The sequence below is a fragment of the Triturus cristatus genome, chromosome 1_2 (genome assembly GCF_964204655.1).
Source record: "Triturus cristatus chromosome 1_2, aTriCri1.1, whole genome shotgun sequence".
NCBI lineage: Eukaryota > Metazoa > Chordata > Amphibia > Caudata > Salamandridae > Triturus > Triturus cristatus.
In genome coordinates this window covers 316,434,738-316,453,989 of record NC_140580.1, presented here as the reverse complement: position 1 = coordinate 316,453,989, position 19,252 = coordinate 316,434,738, and the positions used below count along the sequence as shown (strand labels likewise).

General features: G+C 41.2%; 1 protein-coding gene across 4 annotated transcripts in view; it reads right to left on the bottom strand.

Moving 5' to 3' along the window:
• Positions 1-15,587: 15,587 nt before the first annotated feature.
• Positions 15,588-19,252, bottom strand: part of PALD1 (phosphatase domain containing paladin 1) — a 958,342-nt gene continuing 954,677 nt past the window's right edge. For all 4 annotated transcript variants that reach the window (XM_085603872.1, XM_085603871.1, XM_085603874.1 and 1 more), the window contains one exon: positions 15,588-18,384. In XM_085603872.1, the coding sequence (XP_085459998.1) occupies positions 18,235-18,384 (150 nt within the window). In that variant the 3' untranslated portion in view covers positions 15,588-18,234. The remainder of the gene's footprint in view (positions 18,385-19,252) is intronic.

Genomic DNA, 19,252 nt, shown 5'->3' with positions numbered 1-19,252 from the left:
TTAATTCTGAAAATAAGAGCCTGCTAATGAAACATTATGGTCTATGGATTTGGTAGTGGTCTTTGGAGTGTCTCAATCATGCCCTAATCCCATTCATACCACTTTCCTCTGTTTTACACTCATGTTGCTTTTCTCCCCACATCTTTCTGCAATCCTCCATGTGCATATATCGCGAATAACTGCCTTCCTCTTCATCACTGTTTTTTTACTCTGTCCTTCTGCATGCACTTGCATCAATTTGCTCCTGCGCACACTCTCTTCTCTCTCCCCAACTGCACATACAGATGTCACTGTCAATATTTCAACAGTTGTGTACACCTCCCTTACATACCTTGACATAAAATGATAATCATTATTGGCACATATGTAAACACCGTTCTGTATGCTCTGCAGAGAGGCCATAAATTGGAAAGCATGTACTACAAAGACCTTTATGACCCAGTGTTGGGCGCTGTAGAAGCTAGCACTACCTTCATCCTCTACTCATAGACATCACTTCAGAAAAATGCCTGGGGTACTGGAAGTGACATCACGTCCTTTGACCTGATAACATCACAGGATGTGACATCACACATCCTTTCAGGTGATTGCATCACATGACCTTTCTCTCTGATGGTATCACTAAAAGGACATCCCTAACGAAATCCTACGATAATGCAAGATCATTTAAATATTAAATTACAAAATAAGTAAGTAATTCATACATAAAAGTTGTTTAGTTGCCGCTTAAACATCACAAACAGAGCTGCATAGATATAATAGGAGTGCATTCATAACCTCGCCAGGTCGATGTGTACAATTCTGGAAAATTATCATAGGCCCATATGGAAACATATGTGCCTGATTAGAACCTGGAGTGTCAAAGTGACCTCTCAAATGTCTGTGATTAACCATAATGTATCTACCTAAAGCCCAAGACCTGCAAGCATGCTCAATTAATATCTCCATATGCCAGACAATCACAAAAATAACCAAAAATGCATCAAATTCCCTGTCACAACTATTGTATCCGAGACACAATCATCTCACTTCGGCTTACATCATTAATTGCACTCACATTATTGAGACATTCAGAGAGCTGTTAAAATGCACATCTATTTTATCCTATACAACCATTGAGATTTCTCACAAGGAACCTTAATCCTGAAATCCATAAAGCATTAATTTACCAGAGCCAATACATCTACAAACCAATTACAATTTCCAGGTTAGCATTTTTCCTTGGTCTTCAAATACTGAGACGTAATGATTTCTCACAACTCTGCTGCGGCCACAGTATACACATGTAGTAAAGTAATAAGATTAAATTATAGTTTTCAGAGTGCACCTTGTAACTTGATTAGCTGTGAACACTGGAATTACAGTATTAAAATACGCAGAGCAACTCAATATTGGTTTGCATGATGTACTCATTTATCAGAACAAAAATATCTCTTATTCAATTCTTGCTCTCCCCAGCTTTATAACTTGCTTTTACACCACCTTTTTGTTTCATCCCCAGGCTTTTCTGCTTCTATGCCTTTCTCCTAGTCCTTCCCTTGCCTCATTCTCTCACTCTACTATTTGTTTGCTTCCTCTTTCTCTGACGTTTTCTTTTCACTCACCTTTTCCGCTCCCCTTCTTTCATTTCCTATTTTCTATTGCTCCTTGTTCTATACTCCTTTTCTTCCTTTGCCTCATCATTCCGCATTTCTCTCATTTTTATCATGTGTCGTTAAACTGACATCTTGGTGAGTCCTTTGCTGACATTCAGTCCCTGGAACCTCAGCCCTGAAGGTTCAATCCCTCTCCACCTTATGTATGAACCTAAACCCGAGGGCAGATATAACTGTGAAAGGGGCCCATGAAAATACTTGGTCACTTGCAACATAATAAAAGGTGAAGGCAACAACCCAGGAGGTTTCCCACTCAGAAAATAAGTATGACATATGCAACAGCAGTCCAAACTTCACAGCACATACTGCCGAATTAGGGGAACATCTATTACAATGCAGGCATTACATTGTAGTGCCTTTACTACGCTGCCAGTACATGACTGCGACGTTACAACGAGTTCCATTACAACGACTTGCTTTAGGGAATGCAATATTGGACTGATGTTGGATTTCAAGTCCAACACCTACCCGACTGATACACCGACTGGAGTTGGATTCGTAATTTAAACTATTCCAAAATCCCTTAAACAAGAGGTTGTAATGACTTGTTGTAATGGAACTCGTGGTAATGACATAGTCGTGGCATTGACTGCGTTGTTAAGCCATGCGTAGTTTTGGCAGGCGTGGTAATAGATGCTGTTCCACAATTAGTGATCCAAGTTTCGTACATTCACAAAATAGGTACACCACAGACAGGGGTGCATAATTGCCCCAGAAAAAATACAGGTCACCTATGTGCATCAGTAATGTAAACTTTCCTCATAGACATAGTGCAGGTACAGTAGGGGCTGTGGAAGTGCATAAGTTCACCATACAGAGGAGATTCAAGACCAGCATCGCAGGATTCCATCACGCCGAACAAAATCCAGAATTTAAGGATTTCTAGACACAAGATGGTGTTGTACAAACAGCACCTGCACATGTTTCCTTCACAAAGCGAAAAGGCGGAAGCACAAGTGACAGCTTTCTTGCGGGGGTAGCATTTGTGAATAGTTTTTGTCCATAAAACTGGAATAGCCTAGGGAGCATCAGTCCTTCCCTCTCTCTCACAAAACATGTACAAAATCGAATCCTTCTGTAAACATTATTTATTGGTTTTTATCAAGCATACATAAGATACCCTAGAGGATTAGCACTCAATAAATACCCACAGCAGAGGACAAGAAATGATCACAAATAGGAAATAATAGCAATCATATAGTCCAAAGGGACTGTCTTGTCCTGGTCTTCTGCAGCAGACTCCCAACTAACAGCGCTTGTGGTGCCAATTGTACAGTCAGATTCACAAAACAGAAATGAAGTATGATAAAGAAAATACAAAAGCAATGTCAGTAGCAAAACTAGACATCCCCCCCACCAATCGCATCCAGGCAACCAAATATCCCACCAACCGACACCTCCTAGGGCAGCATCCCCCCAACCACAAGAAATTCTGACAGGCATCAACAGTCCCCTTATACATGATGTGATGGAGCCCTGGGTAAAAGCGTACAATCAGGGTAGAGAACAGAGGCCTCTTCCACCAAAGGTGTCCTTGTCCTCAAGCACATAGTAAACACTTTGGCACTTGGAGAAGTCAAGCCTCCCAATCACTCTTCTTCTGTAAAGAACCTCTCTCCTGTAGAGCATTTCCAGCACCTTGTTTACCTAAACCACCTCTTTCCTGTAAATAATCCATCTTCCCTAAAGTACCAATCTCCTCTAAAACTCCTCACTCTCCTTAATGCACCACTCTCCTGAGAATCACCTCCTCTGTAAAGCACCCCTCTCTGTAAAGCGCCTATCTTGTCTTAAGTAACCCTGGGCGTAGTTTGCGTAGTAGCGCTACGCATAGCTACGCGAAGTGCACTTCACGAGCTACGCGAACTGCGTAGTGCACTGTGCAAAATGCTGTTAACACTGATTGCACAGTGCCGGATGCATGTCCGCACTGTGCAATCATTGCAAACCGCATCTTGCACAGTGCAAGCGGTCGTTTTCTGCTGCTCGACTAGATTTGTACTCGAGCGGTAGCTTTCTCAACGCGGACTGGTAGTTTCTCATCGCGAGCGGTCGTGAGCATAAGCGACCACTCGCAATAAGAAACCTGACCTGCCCACGTTGAGAATCTCGCCGGGAGGTTTATTTTCCACGTTCACAATGGGCAACTTGATGTTGCTGAACGCGAACGAGAAAAAAGTCTGGCCGGGATGTTATTTTGCTCGCTCGCGGTCGCCAACTTGACGTTGAGGACCGCGAGCAAGCAAAAAATGCCCGCTATGCTACAGCTTTTTGCACTGTGCTACGTGCAATTCGCGTAGCGCGTAGTTGCGCAAAGTATGTAAAACTACGCGAGCGTAGCATAGTCCTCCTACGCCCTGGGTTAGTCTAAAGCACTCCTTCCAGTAAACCTCCCTCTCCTCTGTTGCCGCCACATTCCTGTATAGCATCTCACTCCTGTATAGTACACCAGCTGTAAAGTGCACATACTGTGAACCACATTCCCTGTAAACAACTGCTCTTGTGTAAAGCACACCTCTAGAGTAAAAAACAAAAACCTCTCTTTGTTAAAACACCTCTGGTTTACTCAGCAATCTTCTCCAGACAAGAACATTTTCTTCTAGAGCACCCCTCTCCTGTAATGGATATCTGGCCGGTAATAACATGTGCTGTGCAAAATATTGCTGTCCTGTAAAGCACCTGTTATCCAAAATACCCCTCACCTACAAAGCACCTCTCTCCTGTAAAGCACATATGCTAGGTAGATCGCTTTTATCGTAATGTACTTCTCCGTTTTAAGCTCATGTTTGCGAAACAGCCTTCACTGTCTTCCTTTAAAGCATGTCTCCTGCAATGTACCTCTTTCCTGTAATTAATTCCCTACGGTAAAGCACATTTTTCTATGATGTACCTCCCTCAATTAAAAAAAAAAAAACCTCAACAGTAATGCATTTCTGTTTGAAAATGAGGTTTGTCCTCAAAACAGCTTCTTATATTTTTATTTGCCTCACACCTGGGTTTCCAACTGGCTCAGTAGGATGGGATTCAAATAAAAACAATAATAAAAACACCAATCCTTGTGTCTGGTGTGGGTAACATTAGTTGTAGAGCTTTAAAAGCTCATGAAAGATACTAGTGCTTTCGCTCTCTCAGTCTTGCACGAGGTATTTACCCATATTCAGGGCATGCACTTTAAACCTCAGTGCTTCCAAGCCACACAATGGTTTTCTAGACTGGCCCCTTCTGATACCCCCGTTATTTACCTCTCAGTCCTAGTCCACCATGGTGATCACTCTGGCTGAACAGCAGCTGCAGGTATACTGGTGGAGTACCACTGCTTGCACACTGTCAGTGATTCGTTGTACATCAGTGTCTGACTGGGCAGTACAGAGAAACTCTGGGAAGTCAGTTTTTAATTACAAACACATTAGAAGCCCTGGTGTAGAGGCATTTGTTTCTTTTTATGTCTTAAAATTTACGATTACTTTGTAATTTGTGTGTTTGATGCAATAGCACCATTCTTAAAATGTAAAAGGGTGGCTGTGTGCATTTATTTTTTTGTAAATGTACAAGTTTAGCAATAAAGACATGTACTCATGTCTGGAACTAATTTTCCATGTCTAAGTATCTTTCTGCCTCCCCCTTTGATTGGGAGGAGCAGATAGGTACATCTCCTATTTTCACTGTGAAGTGTTTTACACGGTGTGCAACTCGAGAGCTCAGTGGAATTTGTAACTTTAAAGATGTGGGAAAAATATAACCCCTTCATCAGCAACAACAGTTCATCAAAAATTCAAATAAGATTGACTTGCAAGTTTCCAGCTTACTCTGTTAATGTTGAAGATAATTCGCAAATCTTTTATCCGTCAAAGCCCATTGGACATCTTTTTCAAATGCATATGTATTAAAAACTGCTGAATGGATTAACATCAAACTACAAAAAAATCTTTCAGAGTTAAGTTCTACTTTTACACAGATTTTTGAGTAAATGACATTGAGTTGTATTTGTTGTACCTGGCAGCAAACATTTCCTATGAAAGCTAACATGTGAAATTGTCTTGACATCCAACATGTTTTTTCCTGCACAGAACTGCATGCAACTTGCCATTACAAAACGTAGTCAGTTACATGTCCACCATTTAAATTAAGTTCATATTTCCCTATACTAATTCCTTTTTTTAATGTCATTTTTATTTGATTTCCACAGAGTCAGAGTAACCAATAAAGCCGTTTACACTTACAAAATAGCTCCAGTCAGCATTAAAAGTGAGATGAGATAATATACAAGATAATTATAAGTTAGTTAATACTTTAGTCCTTACTCGCAGCCACAGACGACATCCGCACTCTCCTGGGCCAGGACCACTCCGTGGTCCTCACCCTCCTCGACCTGTCTGCAGCCTTTGACACCGTCTCTCACCGCACACTAATCACCAGACTACGCGAGGCCGGTATACAAGGAACGGCCCTAGATTGTATTTGCTTATTCCTCACTGGAAGAAGCCAAAGGATCAGACTACCGCCCTTCCTCTCCGCCCCCACCGACATCACCTGCGGAGTACCACAGGGTCATCTTTGAGGCCAACCCTCTTCAACATCTACATGGCCCCCCTCGCAGACATCGTCCGACAACACGGCCTCAACATAGTATCCTACACCAACAACACTCAGCTCATCCTCTACCTCATCAAAGACCCCACCACCGCAAAACTTAACTTCTAGAGAGGAATGCAAGAAGTGGCAGTCTGGATGACCAACAGCTGCCTAAAACTCAACGCCTTAAAAACAGAAATCCTCATCTTTGGAACCACCCTTTCAGCATGGGACATCATCTGGTGGCCCGCAGCCCTCGGAAGCCCACCTACCCCCACAGACCACGCCAAGAACCTCGGCATCGTACTCGACTCATCACTCACCATGAACAGACAGGTCAACGCCGTCACCTCCAGCTGTTTCAACACCCTCCACACCCTCCGAAAGACCTTCAAATGGATTTCCCCCCCCGAATCGAGGAAAACAGTCACCCACGCACTCATCACCAGCAAACTAGACTATGGCAATGCACTCTACTCCAGCATCAACAAGTCCCTACTCGGAAAACTGCAAACAATACAGAACACCGCGGCCAGACTCGTCCTTGGCATCTCCAGCATGAACACATCAGCCAACACCTGCGGCGACTCCACTGGCTGCCCCTGGAGAAGAGAGTTACCTTCAAAATCCTCACTCATGCCTACAAGTGCCTGCACAACAACGGATCCAAATACCTCAACGACAGAATTAACTTTCACATACCCAAAATAAACCTGTGATCATCCAGCTTTGAAATGGCTGAAACCCCTGGGATCCTCAGAGCCAGATCAGGCGGAAGATCGTTCTCTCACATCGCAGCCAAGACCTGGAACAAGCTACCGGAAGACATCAGACACACCCCCTCCCTGAACACCTCCAGGAAGACCCTCAAGACCTGGCTCTTCGGCTGAATGGAGCGGCCTTACCCCCCCCCACCCCCCCAGCGCCTTGAGAGCCTCATGGGTGAGTAGCGCGCTTACAATTCCCTGATTGATTGAGGATGGGCAGTAGAACTTATATTCGGCTAAGACCAATGCCAGTGGGACCATATTTTCCCCATTTTTTAAATTGATCGAGGACCCCGGGCCTTAGCTGGCAATTCGCATTCTGGGAAGGGAGGAAGATGGCAGGCTGGACCCGCGCTGAGGAGCGCATGCTGAGACCGCTCCCGTAATGTGCCCAGCTGCTTCCCTCAACCACCATTGAGCATTCACCGTTTGATTCTACTATCCCCGCAAAACTCTACCAGTATCCAGAGGTAATCCTGGTGTCAGGCTGTGGGTGGTGACAGCCTCTCATACAGTGGTTGCCACTCTATGCCACTTCACTCTCCGTCACTCCACTCCACTCTGCAACACTGAACTCTACGCCATTCTATTCTGCATCGCTCCACTCTACACCACTGCACTGTAACCTGCACGACTCCACTCTATGCCACTTCACTCTACCCCACCCAACTTTGCGCCACTCTACCCCATTGCACTATACACCTCTGCAATTGACTCTGCACCACTCTACACCACTTCACTCTACACCACTTTATTCAAAACCAATGCACTCTAAGTCACTGCACTCTACGCCAATATACTCTGCACTACTGTTTTTTACACCACTTCACTATAGGCCACTGACTCCACTCTACTCCATGATGCTCCATTCTATGATGCTCTACTCCAATAAACACTGCTCCACTGACACTATACTCCACACTGTGCCACTCCACTCTACAGCACTATACTTCACTCTGTGCCTTCTACAACACTACTCCACTCTATGACGCTCTATGCAGCTCCCCCTATGCTACTTTACTCTACTTTATTCTATGAGACACTACTCCACTGTACTCCACTCCATGCCACTCCACGTTATGACCATCTACTCCACTGTATGCCACTCTACTTTACAAAACACAGCCTAAGCTACTACACTCTGCTCTTCACCACTCCATAACAATCTACAACACTGTACTTAACTCTGACACTGTGCTCCACTCTACGACACTCAACTCTATGCCTTTCCACTCTATGGGACATATGTACAAAATTCTGTTTTTGCATTCCCTAAATAGCCAATCCTAAAAAATTGCTATTTAGGAAATGCAAAATGGAACGTACAAAAATAGCAATTTCCTAATAGTGATTCCTACAGTGTAGAAATCGCTATTTAGGAAACGCTATACCATCCGTTCCTATGGTCTAGGCCAATAGGTACCAATGGCTTTGCTATTCCACTTTGTGATTTGCTTATAGGAAATAATAACTCAAGAAATGTAAAACCAAGGGTGCCTCTGGGCTAAGACCCCCTTGATGCACCCCCAAAAAAGTGGTGCACATGTAAAGCGCACAAATGCCCTTTGAGCATGTGTGTGCTTTATGACGCTAAAAAAAAAAAAGCATTTGGGGTGCTTTCCTTAAATTGCACAAGGTTACCATCGACTTGGAGTCGATGGTAATAGCATTTCCTAAATGCCAAATAGGACATCCCTAATTGTGATTTCCAATGAAGACAATGTGAAAATGTGATTTCTAGTGGGTAGAAATTGCATTTTGCAATTCCCTGGCTGCCTTTGTACATATGGAAAGGCAATTTAGCATTTCTTAATGGACCGAAATTCTGATTCGGTCTGTTAAGAAATGCTAAATCCTTTCATACCTGTGGCGCTATGACACTCTACTCCCTCAACAACACTCTAAAACACCGTATGCTACTCCAGGACACTCCACTCCACTCCTCTCCTCTCCTCTCCACACCACTCAACTCTACTGAATGCCACTCTACAATACTCCATAACTCTCCACTCTACTCCACTTCATGAAACTCCATTTCATGCCACTCACCTTTACCCATGCTGAACAGCAGCCCCTCTCTGGTGTACAACATTGCTAAAACACATTGGCAAAGCCAATAGCTCTTGCATTGGTGGGACCTATTGGTTATGCCAGTGTTTGTTTCTTTAGCTTTTATTTCTAAATGGAAGAACACTTTCCCCCATGTGAATACGCTTCTCCTACCTCTATACCCTTGGAGAACCCCCTTCATCTACCTGCTCCATCCACCTCCCTAATTTGGATTGGATTTACTCCAGTTCCGTAGTAGAGCAAACATCTGACCAGTTACAATGTGGGAAAATATTGGAGGCAAATGTGTGAATGGCAACAAACTCACAAGTTTGTGGGCTTATAGTAACAAAGCAATCCACGCCTTGATCCTCTCACTTCCCAGTATTGTGTGGGACTTACTGCTGCGTGCTTGTTTGCATACATAGTATACAATTACGCAGGAGTAAATATTTGCCTGCTGGGAATACATTTGTGAATGCCTTACAGCCGTAAATCCTGTGCTTGTAAATCTGATTTATGAGCACAATCGGTTTTGTAGATCGTGGACATCATGCATTCCCAGAAGCACGCTTCCGCTTACAGTGGCTTGTTTGATGACGTCCCCAAGAGCAGTGGTTGGAGTGGGCAGGAGTGAGGGGTGCGATGTGCCCATACCTTTTATTTTTATTTTAACCCCTTGAGTGCCCCGCCTTTTCCCCGCCCTGTGCCGGCCCTTTCATTAGCGGGCGGGGTTCATGACGAGATAGTCTCGTCATGGGCACAGCGCAACCGCGGCCCATGACGAGACCATCTCGTCATGGGCACTCAAGAGGTTAATGAAAACAGTAAACCTGCTTTTTGTGGAAAGACAACCATCCCTGTACTGTTAACTCCGTCGGTTGACAGACAGCTAAACAACCCTTCTTGCCAGGATGCCTGCTGGCCTGATAGAAATGTAAATGTGCGCAAATGGTCAAACTGCAAATGTAAAGGCTGCTTGGAAGCCGGTATTCACTTTAATTAAAACAATTACTTGAAGGTTCCCGTTGACAGAAATGTATTGTTTTTGAGTGGTAATGTAAGGGAGTTGTCTGAGCTGAGAAGTATGTGTTTTTGAAAGACCGTTTCTTTTATAAAGTCTGGGACTAAAATCTACATTTTGGAAAAACGTCTTTTTACCTTATCCTTTTTGTGTGCATTTTGTAGCAGCCTGTCCTATAATGTGTGTAATGCAAGTTTCAAAAAATTACTTACATATTCCCAGTGCTTTCTGTCACATACCGGGACCTTGCAGACCAAAACATACACAAGGCACTATTCTCCACAGCACCAACCAGGTTTCAGTTCAGTGGCTCTCTGGTTACAGGTGCAGACCTCTGCGGTGCATTATTTTATATGTAGTTACCTGAATGTGAAAGACCAAAAATGTTACAGAATTTTTTTTTTTTAGTCATGCCTTTGACCACGCCTCCACCCCCACTCGCCCCTCCCCCATTGCACGCATCAGCACAGTTCAAATACTTACTTAATGCACTTCAACCCTGGACTCCTTGTTTCCTTCATTTCTCACCATCGTTAATGAAATGCTGCCAAAGTGTGTGATATCATGAGGGAATGTTTTGCCAAAGTGAACCAATCTGACCCGCTGAGCGTGATGTAATGTAGGAAACACTGCCAAAGCAGCATAGCTGAGTCACAGAGACCTTTGCAAACAGTTGCTTTAGAGATGCCACAAGTGCTCGTTCTGTTTGCTCGATGACAAGCACCGCCGACAGTACAAACATCTGAACTGCAGCACAAAGTTGGATAACGTCAGATTTCTGCTTGAGAGAAACACAACAGTGTGTGAGCCTGCAGTAAGCAAGCACTTGCAAGACACAGGCCATCCTGTACGGATACTGTAGCTCCCACAAAACAAAGGAAAACTAGGCACTTTGGAAGGAGGCGGGGGTGGGGGGGGAGATTCACGTATGAAATAATTGAAAACAGAGGAAAGCAGCCCTTCGTTTCGCTGTTTAATGGTCATTGTACAAAAAAAGGATTTCGGTTTAAAACAAGTCCAAACTGTTTGGCAAACACGACATTCGAATGACATTACCTTAAAATGATTTTAACATATTCGCCCATTAAATTAACATTGCAGTGAAAGTGAAATAATACTTTGTCTGACCCTAAACATTTTACAGTAACTCTAACACGTGCGTCGTATGCTCTAACATGTATGTCTTAGACTCTGACACGTATGTCTCATATACAGCTGCTCTGCTGATTACACTTTTAAGATTCACCGAAAAAATGCATCAGAAAATTCATTATAAAAGTTCACTTTTTAGTATCGAATTGAATTCCATGAAAGCTGACTGGGACCAGCTGAGAGGTTAGTATATATTTACAAAGATCACACCCAAAACGATGCTACATATACAAATGTTTTTTTAACGAATTTTTATCTGAGTCGTGCTTTTTAGTTCCGTGCTTTACAAAAAATGCCTTCGTCTCACACCATCTTTAAAATTGTTATTCTATCATGTACCTATTTGGTAGCCTCAACTGAGTCCATCCAAGCATTCATAATTTGCTCTTATAGGTCGGCCTTTTATGTCTGTGGCCATATTACAGCCTCATGGCCTCCTGCTTTCAGGGCGTACTACAAGTTAAACTGTATTCTAAGATAAATATTTGGGCCCCTTCAATGGCCGTATAGTGGGGATATTTTCAATTTTGCTACTCCAAATTGCTGGGCTAAAAACATGTGATTGCACAGTAGTTGCAGGGTACTGCCTGGAAAATATAATTTCAGTGCAACTTGTAATCAGGTCCTCAATGTGTAACATGAACAAAATGGAAGTCTTTGGTGTAATGAAAAGAGGCGAAATACTACAACTGACTTACGTCAAATGTGGGATACGGCCACTACTGATAACTCACTCCTTCGAAGTACAAATACATAGAAGGTAGTACATCAAAATTACTACTGCTGAAAAAGGCCTGACTGAGAACTTGAAATCAAATACAGTAAAGACAATAGTAAGGGTTGTAGTAAGGAGTAAAGGGTGGATTTAGGCTTAGACTGAGAGTACGAATAAGGTTTAGAGTTAGGGCAGGTGGTGCTGGGTGCAGGGCAAAGTGTAGAGTGCAGTGTTAGGTGTAAAATCAGGGTTTGTTCTTTGACTAGAGTGCTGGTTAGGCTGGGTATAATATGAGTAATCTCAGGTTTAAGGCTACGTTTAATGCTTGTTATAGGGTTAGGATTCGAGGTTAGTTTAAGGTTAATTCTTAGGATGGTCTGTCTGGCTTAAACGTAGTTCACTAACCCCCGTTAGTCAGTATTTTGGAGATAGTTGTGCCTCTAGTGGTGGTATTCAAACAAAAAAGATTCTGATGGATCAACACAAACCCATATCATTAATAATTCTGGCTAGCCTGCCCGATGAAGACTCCAGTGTCTCAAAGTTCATGTCACCACCCCACTCTTCGTTATCTAGGGCCCCTATATATTAACCGTGCAATCAGAACAATGCTATGGGTTATCCTGAGAAGAAGAACGCCCCCTAGATAACCAGAATTTTCTGCAAGCCTAGTGCAGAGACCAAGATAGTTTGCAAATATCATAAGTCCATAGAAAAGGGTCAGATTTCTGCAGTTACATATTTCTGAAAAAAATCCTATTTTCAAGTTCATTACAAGTGAGATCCAAGTACAGGATGTTGTAAAGGAAAACCGGATAAAGATGCCCGCAGTGAGAAATATCCGAGAAGCACACCAGTGGTTTGCGAGGGTCACTGGAAAAAAAACAGATCACAGCATTTCTCAGATTTTCCCCGTTGTAATGCAGCCAATTTTCATCATATGCTACCGTAATGCATTGGTATCGCATTATCAGTTGATCCTTGGTCAGTCACTTAGAATGCTTCCAAATAACTATAGTGTAGCAATCCAAGGTGGTCAACATTCCTAGACCCCGGACCTGACGGGGGCACAGGACGTCTCTGGAGTAAGGGAGATGCAATTTATATAGCGACTTGGAATCTTGACATTCATGGGGGGGGGGACAGTGTGGTACAATACAAGGCATTAAAAAATGCCAGGGGTTTTGATATTCCATAAGTGCTGCTAATGGGTGATTTACACATTCCAATAATTTTGGGACATTCAAAGAAGCCTTTCTGAATGGTGACATCAACATACATGCTGATTTTTTTATTTCATAACAAAATTAGAGGAGGACATTAAAAGGTTTTACTGAGGTGCAAGCATAATGGATGGATATAAGAAGACATGAAAAGAACGAAGAGCACATTGGTGGCACTAAAATTAAAATAAAATCTGAAAAGAAAAATGTAACAAAGCATCACGGTAAGGTTCCTATGGTATGCCACTGAAGAAAAGGCTGTTTAGGGGCACAGGGGTAAATAGATGCCTATTTCCTACAATATTGGGTAGGGTATGTGAATAGAAAGAAAACTACTGGCTAAGATGGCATTTTTATATTTGGTATAGGCTTAATCGAGGCCCCTGCTAACACAAAGAAATAATTAAAGATATTGTCTTTCTTCTAAACAACATGAAGTAGTGTATGCCCTTGTTTTATAGGTAAGAGGGCACCTCTTGTGCTGTCCTAAAATGCAATGCAGGTAGCCTCCAATATCCTTTAAATAAGGTGACCCCCTAATGATTTAATTTAAGGTCAGGGAACAGGGGGAATAAAGGACAAAAAACTATAATATACAGTATCCCTCAAGACCTATATTTCTTTAACTTATTGTGGGTTTACATGGAAAAAGACCACCAACTATACATATGCATTTTGTCTATTTTGTTTATTTTTGTATTTGTTTTATCTTTTTTTTTAAACTTTCATTCATACATTGTTCTTGCATTTGCATAGAATTATTTTTCTTATTACAACAAATTAAGCTATACACAATTCTCTGTGGAAATAGGTCTGTGCATGCATAGAGTAGCAATAATGAATTGTGTATAGCTTAATTTGTTGTAATAAGAAAAATAATTTTATGCAACTGCAAGAGCAATGTATGAATGAAAGTTTTAAAAAAAAGATAAAACAAATACAAAAATAAACAAAATAGACAAAATGCATATGTATAGTTGGTGGTCTTTTTCCATGTAAACCCACAATAAGTTAAAGAAATATAGGTCTTGAGGGATACTGTATATTATAGCCTCCAATATCCTTACATCACAGTGCATTAAAAAAAACATTAAAACAATAAACCATTACAAATTTCTGCAATTTTTATCAAAATATTTCCCTTCTGCCTCATCAATCCTCATTCAAAGAAGAGGAAACCCTGAAACCTAGGGCTTGCACTCAAAATAAGATACATTCTCTTAGTGTATGCCTTTATCTTAGTGGGAGGTTCTCCTACCTTGCTCTGCTAGAACTGTTAAGTGCTTCTTTTCAACAAGGTTGGGTTCTTTAAGAGAGTGGTGACCTCTCAACTTAAAACTTGCAACTTGTCACTAATTAGGTCTACAAAAAAAGCATAACATATTGCAACATGGCATTGATATTTGGGGAGAAGAAATTAGAATTTTCCAACAAGACTTTGTGATCTGAGTGGGCTATATACATTAAGAGGAAAAATACAGATGGGGTCATTTTGCAAAGAGTAGTAATTGTGAACACTACTACCTTCGATTGGTGTTCATAATCGTTCTGCTAAGGTTATACAACCTGATAGATTGCTTTTGCAGTGCCACATATATGTCTATGGAATGGCTGACTGTGGATACCCCCCGTTTTATAAAACCACAGAACATATATTAAGTCACTATTTAGAGTGGAGCTTCCAGATTTTGCTACAAGAGCACCTTAAAAATCTTGTGCTAAGTAGCTAGTGTACAAAAACCTTTGGTCTTATGTTTGCCCACCAATTAAACACTTACTGAATCAACTTAAATTCACGCTATCTAATACGTTTTCTACAGCCACTGTGATAAAGCACACAGAGCCCCCGTATTCATATGTCCAGTATGGCAAACTATGATTCATCCACAAGTTACATGGACATGTGTGGAATCTGATTCTATCAAATCCTCATTAATGGAGGGTTCCAACATAGGGGAAATGTTCATCTGAAACCCCAAACCATATATTTTAGAACTACCAGCAACATCAGGTCTGAAACAATAGCAGTATATTGACACAGCCTGGACCTTTCTCTAGTCACAAGAAGCTAGGCTTGGAAGTTCAAAAATGTTTAATGGAGCATTACCAGCATTTTACAAGTCTTCAAAAGACCCATAATGAAGTGGAGTGGACATACACTTGCTCCTTGTGGTGGACACTACCTCTTCAAGATGCTGGTGCTTACTTTTGTTTGAGCAGTGTATCAGACATTCTTTGTAGAAGGGGTTTTCTGTGCTTTGCACTTGCCTCATGGAGGATATCAATTTTAGCTTTTGTATTGAAGGCAGAGACAAGCAAACAAGTATCTTTCCATAGCATTGAAATATGTGCATTTTTAACTATTTTATGTTTTTCTTAAATTAATTTTTAGTTTAGCATTTTATGAAGAATTTGCGAGTCCAATCAATAGTTTTAATGTAGAATTTTATTCGTTTTAATCAAGTGTACAAATTATGAATTGAATTGGATGTGATCTTATTTAACATGAACATGATCCCAAGCATGGTTCCATTCGACTAACTTAAAGCAAAGTTTTGTCAAATTCAATTTTACGGCATTGCAAGATTACATTTTAACAAAAAGGGAAAGGGCATGCTGGGCATTCAAAAGTCAAACAAGATACAAGCATGGGATATAATTCAACGAGAAATGTGCCACGTAATAAATGTTCAGCTGAAATCAGTGTCCTATTGTAAAAGTGGTGCAAAATTTTGCCCCGTATCAATTGCAGAATTTCACGAATTAAGCAGAATTATACTCATTTTGAACTGACCTCACTCTGACCTTGTCATCGTCAGTTATGCATTCAGCAGACTTTTGTTGGAAACTGCAGCAATATGAAAACCACAAAAATCCATTACAATGCTTCGATGCTCACATTTAAAAAAAAAAACAATTATGCTTACCAATTGATAAGCGGCTCTGTAAAATGACATTGTTGGGTCATGTCTGGTCACCCAATCACCCGATTGCTTTTAGCAAACTGAAACCAATGCAGTCACACACATGGTATTCCTCTGTCATTTTTTTAGAGGTACACAGTTGCAAATTACCACAACCAGAAAAACTAATTTGCAGAAAAACGTGGTTATAAAGCTGTACCATCACTTTTCCAAAACACTTGCTGAAAGGACCCAAGCGTTCTTAAAACTGTCAGGAAGCCTGCAACAGCACTGAATGACAAAGGGTTGAAGAAGGTGGGGCCGGTTCACAAAGAAATAGTAGATCTATTATTCATAGACCTCTGTCTCAGATTTCGTATATTTACTCGTTTTCTAGGGTCACAAATGTCTTGGAGTTCAGTCACAACATTATGAGACATCTTACAATTCGAGGAGTAGCTTGTTTCCATCATGTTCTTCCAATGTACTGTTTAGCTCAGGGTAATGGGAATTGTTAATTTCCACATATTTCTCCATCTTTTTTCCAGAAGGCAAATATTTTTCTATTTGTAGAACCCCGTACTAAAGAACACTAAAACATTTGGATAATTTGTGGTACTTTCAGACCATGATCATAAACCAATTTTTAGAGTAACAGCATGCATAATTAGGCCAGAGGGAATGTTTATGAATATCCTCAAAATTCTATCTGTGTTGTTATCCCCAGTATTCTCAATGGCCACACATTGGACTAATTTCCGCCCCTTCAAGTTACATCAATGAAAAATCCACCCAACTGAGGAATTTGCCAGTGTTAAGTAGAATTTACATTTTCAAAATTGTACAAACCCTGAATTCCTTGAATGAGGCTTTGGCTAATTCAATCATAAATAAAAAAAATACTATCAAATATCTACAATAAGAGGTGATACCTACAGTTCAGAAATGCTTTGGGAAACAACAATTCCTCTATTTCAAGTACAAAAATAGAAACTATCTTGATTTCGTAATGATAAACTTCACAGAAGATAGCTTCTGATCAGTATGCTTACAAGAAGCCGATGTCAGAGTGTCTTATGAACCCAAAAGCCAATCGGCATTCTTTTCGTGGATTAGAAAGTAGAGATGTAATGGTTGCAGGCCTCCAAAGACACTCTCGATAATGATTGAAGTTTTGAGCTTTATGATAGAAAACAGTGATGTCATATACAAATACATTACATCAGCAAATGAAGCATAAACGAAAAACAGTTGTTCGTTCACAGCCAGCGTTGACTTGGGTAAAACAAAAATTGGTCAATAGATGGTATCTAAAAAACAAAATGTATCTACATAGCCTTACTTTGGAACCAGGGTAGACCACTGCCTATCTTTGTCACATCTGTTCTTACAGCTATGATCTGTTCCACAGACACTAGCTTTAACCTACAATATTGTAGCAATCATTTGCTGCCATTTAACAAGGTAAAAGCTATAGCAAATGGTTTATAACTTTAAAAGGTTAAGGTTCTTCACCGTTCATTTTATAAAGAGGATATGCTCTATTTGCTAGAAGAGGTCCATCATTCGAAAGAGGAGTTTCGGTATTGCACGTACACGCCACGTGCTGGTCAAAGCCAGAAATCCTGCTTTGAACCACGTGCAGTGCCTGGTCAGTGAACCACTGATGCCACTGTGAAGGCATGTCATTGGTGCTAACACTTTCTAAACAACAGCAACCGAAAAAAAAAAAGAATAAGTATAAAAATGTGTAATAAATACAAACCAAACACAAGACCTTATCTAAGTTTTCAGGAAGATGCACGGACAACGGAACTGTCTCACAGCGGCAGTTGTGGCGTGGCTTCAGATGAGCTATCTACTGCCAGTGGGCACAGCATAAAACACGAGAGATCCTTGTATCTATCTGTTCACGAATACTTAGCAAGGACATGCACATTTAAAATTCTTTGCACAAATATGTTCACAGATTAATGAAGTGTTCGTGGTTAAACACACATTTAAAAGTTTGTGTATCACAGTTACTTTGATGTTGAGAAGAATCTTGTTGGTGATATTAGAAGATAGAGTCATTTTTTCCCCATAAACTTGGCAGTCCTTTAAGGCAATGTTCTTCATTCTAAAAAGCGTGACAGTCAATTTGAGGAAAAGCTTGGAGCATCCATCTTTTCTTCTCAGACAAACTCTCCTCGGAAAGGAAGTAGGTTTGGGTGATGCTGTTGCCAGCGATTGCGGAGGCGGGAGAGAGGCTGGATCTCGGGGTTCTCAAACTCCATAAACCCAAACTGGTTCAAGATCTCATACACCCCAGCTTTGGAGGCCACCTGCAGGAGAGTGTGAAGAAAGAGAAAATGTATCATGGAGCGCATTCAAAATACACATTTATAAGTTCATAACTGCAACACTTTAGCTGCTAACTGGTATCCTGAGAACTCCTCATAGATGCTCGAGATAAGCCATGTTCACAATTTCCTAACAAGATTATGTCAAATACTTTAGAAGGCTTTCCATCCAGCTAAAATGTCCTACAGTGCATGCGCCAGTTACTCTATTTCATTCACTTTAAAGGAGCACTAAAAAAAGTGAAATATATAACTTACATTTTCCACAACAACAACAAAAAATTTAAATTGTATTACAGTGCACGGACACTTCTTAATGACATTATAGGTGTCCTTTTTGTCGCGTTCTTTCCAGGTATGTAAACACTTCTTAAGTCTACAACTAACAAAGATAAGTGCAGGAAAAACTCCAATAAAGTGGAAAGTTCATTTCACATTTTTTTCCTTCGGTTTCATAAATGTCAATGAGGTCTGGAGTACTGGAATGGTGTATGAGGTGAGTTCCTCTTCCAAGGTACCACTTTGTCTGGTTGGAATTTCATTTAAACCCATTCACACCTCACCCGTTAACCACCCAGGCCATAATTTAATGGGACGTTAGGCCCAACATTAAAATTGCAAGGGCCCAAAGAGTGGTAGGTGAAACAAACACTGGCATAGGGTGGCAACCTATTGTGTGCCTGAGCTCCAGATCACATTATGTAGTGGAGGATGCCGTGGGTCTGACCCAGGTAAAAGTACATTTCACCTGATTCTACTGTGTGGTCTCACCTGTCTAGTTGTTCTCAATACAGTAACCATGCAATACACCTTGGGTGTAAAACATTATTATCGCCCTTGTCTTGAAAGC